Here is a 6,857-nt window from a genome sequence, read left to right as displayed (position 1 = left end):
GGCCGTGGGCTTTGTCCTGGCCGTGGGTTTGTCCTGGCAGTGGGCACCTGTCCTGGCCGTGGGTTTGTCCTGGCCGTGGGTTTGTCCTGGCCGTGGGTTTGTCCTGGCAGCGGGTTTGTCCTGGCCGTGGCTTTGGGTTGCCGGGCTCTGGAGGCGAGTCCCGCTCCCATGGCAGCGCCTCCGAGCAGGGCACTGCAGCTTTTCGGTGCCAGGACAGTGGTGCTGATGGGAGCCCTATGTGTCATGGGCTGGTCAGGGTAACGTGGCAGTTTTATTACCTGGCACACAAGGAGAGGTGTTGCCGGATTTTCGGTGGCCATAAAGATGGATATTAGGCCAACTGGATCTTACAGCAAAGAAGTCAATACGCTCCCTGTTCGATAATGCCAGTAGCTCTGGCGTCCTCGAGCGGTGCTTGTCTGTTGGTGTGTCCTCGGCGTGCACCGCCAGCCCCGCGGCGGTGCCGTGCCAGACTCGGGGCTGTCCCGTGTGTGTCCCCGTCACCGCCTCCCCTCAGCGCCACCATCGCCCTTTCCCACCCCCGCACCCTGACGTCACGCCTGAGGCCGCGGCAGCCATCTTGAGTGCGGGCGCCGCGCCGTCAGAGAGGGGCGCGCGGAGCGCTCTCCCAGCGCGCCCCGCCCTTCTCCTGCCCCTACGCAAAATGGCGGCGCCCGCTTCAGCGGCTGGAGGCGGGCGGCGCCGGCGCCTGCGCGGTGGGCGGGGCGGGCCCGCGGCGGCGGGCCTGCGGTGCCGGGGATGGCGGACGGCGGCCCGGGAGCGGCGGCCGCACCGCCGGGGCCCCCCGCGGGGCTCTCGGCCTCCCAGCGCCGCGCAGAGCTGCGCCGCAGGAAGCTGCTCATGAACTCGGAGGAGCGGATCAACCGCATCATGGGCTTCCACCGGCCTGCGGCGGGCAAGGGTGAGCCCCGTGGCGGGTGCGGCGGGGCTGTGTGAGGGCTCCGGGGCTGCGGTGACGCCTCGGCCTCTCCGGCCGTGAGCGCTGCCCGCGGTGCCCTGGTGAGCAGGAGCGGCTGGCTCCCCTCAGTGCCGCCTCCGTCCGCAGGGATGCTTCCACAGCACGACCTGCCCTGCTCCGCCAGGGACCCGCCCAAAAAATCCCTGTGCCGCCGGAAAGGTCGGGACTTGGGCCCGGCACGGTCCCTAGACAGCGAGCATACAAGCTGTCATTTCACTGCAAGTAGGTTTTTTAGTTGAAGAATCGATGAGCTTCCCCCATGTTTTTAGTCAGTAGCTGTTGCCTTTCATAGCTGGCTTTTTATAGCCAAGTTATCTCACATTTGGATAGTGACATAGATGTTTGTGGTTGTTACGCAGAATTTTCTTGCAGAGCCATATACTGGGTAGTGCACTTATATCTCTGTACATTCTTCAAATGGGCTGTCTTGTCAGGAAAAATTCTCAGATTTTGGTTTATAAGGATGCCCATGAGCTGTGAATCAGTCTGACTTAACACTGAAAAGAATTCCTGAAGTGTTAGTTCTTGCTCTGTGGTAGGTCCAGACATGCTCTTGATTTGCCTTTTGCTCTCTGCCTTCACCTCTGTCTCTGTAAGATGGGTCTTCAGGCTTCATACAGAACAGATTAACACTGCTCTGCCTCTGACAGTAGAACAGCAAGCTAAAGTGCACTTCTCTTGTCTGCTTCTTTGTCAGGTATTAGTGCTCTTTTGGTTGGGTCACTTTCTGCAAATCTTTGTCTTTTTTTTTTAATTTCAGTCCATGTATTTGGATCTTTCTGTTTGTGTGTGCAGTGCTCTTGCTTAAGGAAGCTCAGTGTTTTAATATCTCTATTGCCTCAACTTCTGACCTGCATTGCACAGCTTTATGTCTTGTGTCTGCTCCATGAAGAGTGCCCTCTTTAATCATAAATGTGTCTTTTCTCTTGGGAAGCAGAGGCCCAGGATCCTGACCCAGTGTAGCTGAAGTGTTGTTCCATGTACACAGCATGCGTAACTCTGTTTTTATTTTTCTTCCTTAGATGATGAAGGTCACACAGAATTAAAGCTTCAGCACGAGCAAGAGAAATCAAACTCCCTTTCCATTCCTTCAGTTTCCAAGCGGATTGTGCTTGGTGATTCTATGTGTAACGTGACAGGCTCGACCGAGCATGCGGGCAGCATGGCAGAGCTCAGAGGGGACAAGGACTTGTTTGGTAAAGCCCCAGAGCTGGTCACCGAGGGGACAGGCGAGCTCCGTCAGCGTCACAGGGGAGAGCTGCCCTCTGAGGCTGCACCACGGCCACCGAGACATGGCTTGGAGCAGTACCTGTCCAGGTTTGATGAAGCTCTGAAGCTGAGGAACCAGCTGATGAGTGAGAAGCCGAGCCAGGAGAACGGGAATGCGGCGGAGGAGTTTGACTCTTTCCGCATTTTCAGATTGCTGGGGTGTGCTCTGCTCGCCATCGTGGTCAGGGCTTTCGTGTGCAAGTACCTGGTGAGTTCAGGGACACAGTCCTGCTGGGGCTTGCTGCTTGGTGCAAGTTACTGGGAAATATCTGGGGCTGAAGTCTATTGGTAACGACCCAGTTGGGAACTTCAGGCACTCTATATTTCCAAAAATTATATAAAACCTAAAAAAAAATGCTGAATTCTATGAGATTTATCTGCTACAAATACAGCCACTGTGTAACCACTGAGAGCAGCACATTTGGTCTGTTGTGTGTGTTGTTGTGGAACACTGGAATAGTTGTTGCAGCTTAAATGCCCTGCATGTTTATTCCTATCTTGGTGAGCATATGAGTCAGCTGCTCCTCGAGTTTAGGGTCTACAAAAGAATAATAGAGTAAGAATAGAGCTCTCATCTGTGGAAGTGTCCAAGGCCAGGTTAGATGAAGCTTGAAGCAGCCTGATCTTGTAGAAAGTATCCCTGCCCATGGGTTTGGAATGAAATGGCTTTTCAGGCCACTTTCAACCCAAATAATTCTGTGATTCTAAGAATAATAGTTGTACCAAGATACTCATTTATCAGTAGTTCCTCAGTATTCCCAGTGCCAGCGAGAACAAAAGCACAGAGGTGTGATGCAGCTGCAGCCATACAGCTCCTGGATCCCTGGGCTCAGTTTTGCACTTTGCTGTTCTCTTCTGCCATTTCAGTTCTTTTGGCTCAATGAATATTAGGCAGAACCTTATTTTTGGCATGTAACTTGTCTACTTAGATTTTTAGTATTCAAGAACAACTTTGCTCTGTTCCACAAATTAATTTTTACCTAATAATTTTCTTTTCTGCTTTGGAAGCATTAAATCTTTGTGTTTCTTAGCTATTCTGACCAAGTTAATTTTTATATATTCTTTTCTGTTCCTTCAGTCAATATTTGCACCGTTTCTTACTCTACAACTTGCTTACATGGGACTGTCCAAGTACTTTCCAAAGGTAATTTTTTTTTCAGAATTAGATTAATTTGAGGTGTTTTAAGTTTAAACTTGTATTTAGATTGTATTTTAGGACCGATGCATGTGAAGTATTCTTCCCTTGTTTTAAACTGTATAGTTGAATGACCAGCGCTGATAGTTTATACTAGTTTTTAATCTTTCCAGATTTAGTCCAGGATATTTTTAAAAGCTGCAGTGAAAACTAGCAGCTTGTGTAGCTGTAGCCTAATTCAAAGTGTTTGACCAGGAAATCCAGGTAGTTCTTTCATGTCTTCAGGAAACTTGCTTTTCTTCTAGACCATGCCCTTCCCCGGTTATTATTTGTTTTGCTAAACAGCTGTTCTGCATATAATATCCCAATGAAATCTGGGAGAGTGTTGTTAAAAAATGAGGCAGAATGTTGAGTTTTTTCCACTGCTGGTATTGGTTTAAATGACAGCTTGAAATGAGACATTTATCTGTGTGTGAAACTTGCTGCTTATTAGCAAGATTTGCTATACCACTTGCTTTATATATTTACAACAAGTAATTGTTCCTTAAGCATTTGTTAGGTTGATGATTTTGTCAGTTCTGTGGTGCAGAGTGGGATTGAATGATGTTCAATCCACAGTTAAAAGGGAAAATTTGCATTTTAAAAGGAATAATAGATTACTTGTAGAAAATCAGAATAAATCAGCAGTTGTTTTGTAGTTAAGCATATCATAATAGTCATTCTAAGCTGATGTGTCACAACACAAAACAGTAAGATTAGCCTTAGATTTGCACCAGCTCATCTGGTACATCACCTTGATCTTGTTTCTTGTGTACTTAAAATCCACCCTTCAGTTTCAGAATTCAAGAGGTGGCTCCTTTCCACAATTTGCTTTTACTGCAGTTAGACGTGGGTGGGTGAGGTCAATCCCTTTGTTAACCTTCATTTTTCTCCCATGAAACACAGAAATATTCAGAAAGCCTAATTTAGATTGGATTAAATTAAAATATCCAGCAATTATCATCAAATTATTAGAATTTTCAGCTACTATCACCTTTTCCTGCATGTCAGACTTGCATCCTTGGGATTCCTCATCTTAAGGATGGAACAGCTTTCAAAAGTTTGGAGCATTTCTGAGTTCAGAGGATAAAACTACCAAAGTAAGTTGTTCTAAAACAGAAAAGTTGGTTTTCAACTCTAAATAATTTTTTTCTTAGAAAACTTAACAATATTTCTGGGGTTTTGAGCAACCTGGTCTAGTGGAAGGTGTCTCATAACAGGGGGTTGGAATGAGATGAGCATTAAGGTCCTTTCCAACTCAAACCATTCTGGGATTCTGTTTTTTGCTGAATAGTGGAATGGATTAATCGAGTTCTGACAGTGGAGATGCCAGGCTTGGCTCCTTACACCTAGATTTCCCTTGTCTGGGAATGTTCCCACTCATGCAGGAGCAGCTGCCCAGCCTCACATCTCAGCCTGCTGGGAGAAGTAGTGTGAAGGAGGCAGAATATCCAGGATGAATTTTATCTGCTGTTAGCCAGCCTGTCACTGGTAGATCCATCACAGCAGGAATCTGTGTCTCGGATAAGTGCTGTGACTCCTGGAGTGTGTCTGGACAGGATCAATGCAAACCTGCTACTCTGACAACGCATTTGGAACGTGTGAAATTAGCACAACATCGGTGACATGTAAAGCAGAATTGGATTAGGAGAACTAACATGATATTGGTTTTCTTTCCCTTCTAGTGTGAGAAGAAGGTGAAAACAACAGTACTGACTGCTGCTCTTCTCCTCTCTGGAATCCCTGCAGAAGTGATCAGTCGCTCCATGGACACCTACAGCAAAATGGGAGATGTTTTCACAGACCTTTGTGTCTATTTCTTTACTTTTATCTTTTGCCATGAACTTATTTTGGTTTTTGGCTCTGAAGTACCATGATGACTGTAGAATTCCACACAGTAGCTACACTAAAGCTTTCTGTTCCTTTTAACATTTGACTGTGCAGGCAGGTCTAAACCTTCATTAAAATTCTTACCTGTTAGAATGCTTGAAAGGGGCCTTAAATCCAATAATTTTGGGAAAGGGAGAGCAGGGTCCCAGACTGCCAGTTGTGTTGGTTCAGTTTATTTAAATACTGTGTCTACATATTACAAATGTGAAGATTAGGATGCAAGTGACAGTGGATGATTTATTTGTTTTAGTTAGATGACACCCTTCTCAGCCTCCTTCATAAACATTTACAAAGCTGCCTTTGTTCTTTTCAGTGAGAACAAGAAAAGAATTCCCTCCAGCAGAACCATATATATGTGTATATCCTGTATGACTATAGCTAACAAGACCTGCTCATTTTTTGGTGTTCCCATTTTTTACAGAAAGCTCTAAAGAAAAGAAATCCCTGTATTCTTTTCAAATGTTCAAGTTCAGAATGTTAAACCAAGTAGCTGCTTTCTGGAGAATGTTGGTGAAACTTGCCACTTAGTTGTTCTTATCCCTGCCTTGCCATATTTTACTTGTTGTGATTGTGATTAACTTAATTTGATTGTTGTGGAAAAGAGCTGGGCAAAACCAACAACAAGAAGGTCTTGGTGCTTATAAAGGTCATTATTCAAAAAGTAAGAAAAAATAGAACTAACCACATCTGTTTATGAGTTTCCAGCAACCTAATCCTAGTGCAGCTCACACCTGTACTGATACTTTTTTTTTTATGTTACCAGTTGTCTCATGAGAATTTTACATATTGGCACCCAGCCTGCAGTATCAAATCTTTGCTCTAGTGTTTGTAAAACTTACAAGGGATACAGTTTTGTTTTCAATCTCTTAGGAATTTTGCACAGTGAGAGGAAGTGTCATTCCAAATAGTCAATTTAAACACTGATAATCTCTGAAAATCTCTGTTGAAGCGAAATTTGGTAGTGTTTTCAGCTTGTAGTTTTCTTTTTAAAGTCTGGACTTTCAGGTAGTATAGGCTGTTGCCTATTTTTAGCATAGTAAACTACATATTTAACTTGGTATTTGCCTGCAGAGGTTCTTTTAGGGCGCAGATGTGTTTAATTGTATCTCTCTAAATGGCCCAGCTTTCAGTTGATTATTTTTTGTTAAAGCTTCCTCCTGCAATTTTAGTGATGCTTTCTTGACTTTTAAATTAGAGACATGTTTGTGGCCTGAATACAAGAACCTTATGTTTTGATTTGACCATTTTCATGGGGTTTTTTTAAACTGGTTCTGTTATGGTGAGTATTATATTACAGATATAAAGGGCTGGGTTGCAGAAAATTCTGACTTAGGTTTTTCAGCAAAGGTATTGATTCAGCAACTTTAAATTTATTTATATTAGATAGTAATTTCAGAAAACTGAAATTACAGTAATTTAAGATAAAGTTGAGATACATAAATAATGAGTTTACTTAAAAATTACTTGTTCTGATTCTCTATTTATATGCCCAAATGTAATACAAATAAATTGGAAAAATCCCTACACCAGTACCTGTAAAAAGCT

General features: G+C 44.5%; 1 protein-coding gene across 1 annotated transcript; it reads left to right on the top strand.

Annotated features, from left to right (window-relative positions):
• The first annotated feature begins 753 nt into the window (after nt 1–753).
• On the top strand, nt 754–6,841 carry CAMLG (calcium modulating ligand). The gene is made up of 4 exons (XM_021549476.2): nt 754–922; nt 2,002–2,456; nt 3,327–3,392; nt 5,108–6,841. Exons 1-4 carry the CDS (start codon nt 760–762, stop codon nt 5,297–5,299), a joined length of 876 nt encoding a protein of 291 aa, XP_021405151.1. The 5' UTR covers nt 754–759; the 3' UTR covers nt 5,300–6,841.
• Nucleotides 6,842–6,857: the final 16 nt, after the last annotated feature.

The sequence above is a fragment of the Lonchura striata genome, chromosome 15 (assembly GCF_046129695.1).
Source record: "Lonchura striata isolate bLonStr1 chromosome 15, bLonStr1.mat, whole genome shotgun sequence".
NCBI lineage: Eukaryota > Metazoa > Chordata > Aves > Passeriformes > Estrildidae > Lonchura > Lonchura striata.
Note: the sequence above shows the minus strand (reverse complement) of the source record. Positions and strands in the feature narration are given on the sequence as shown.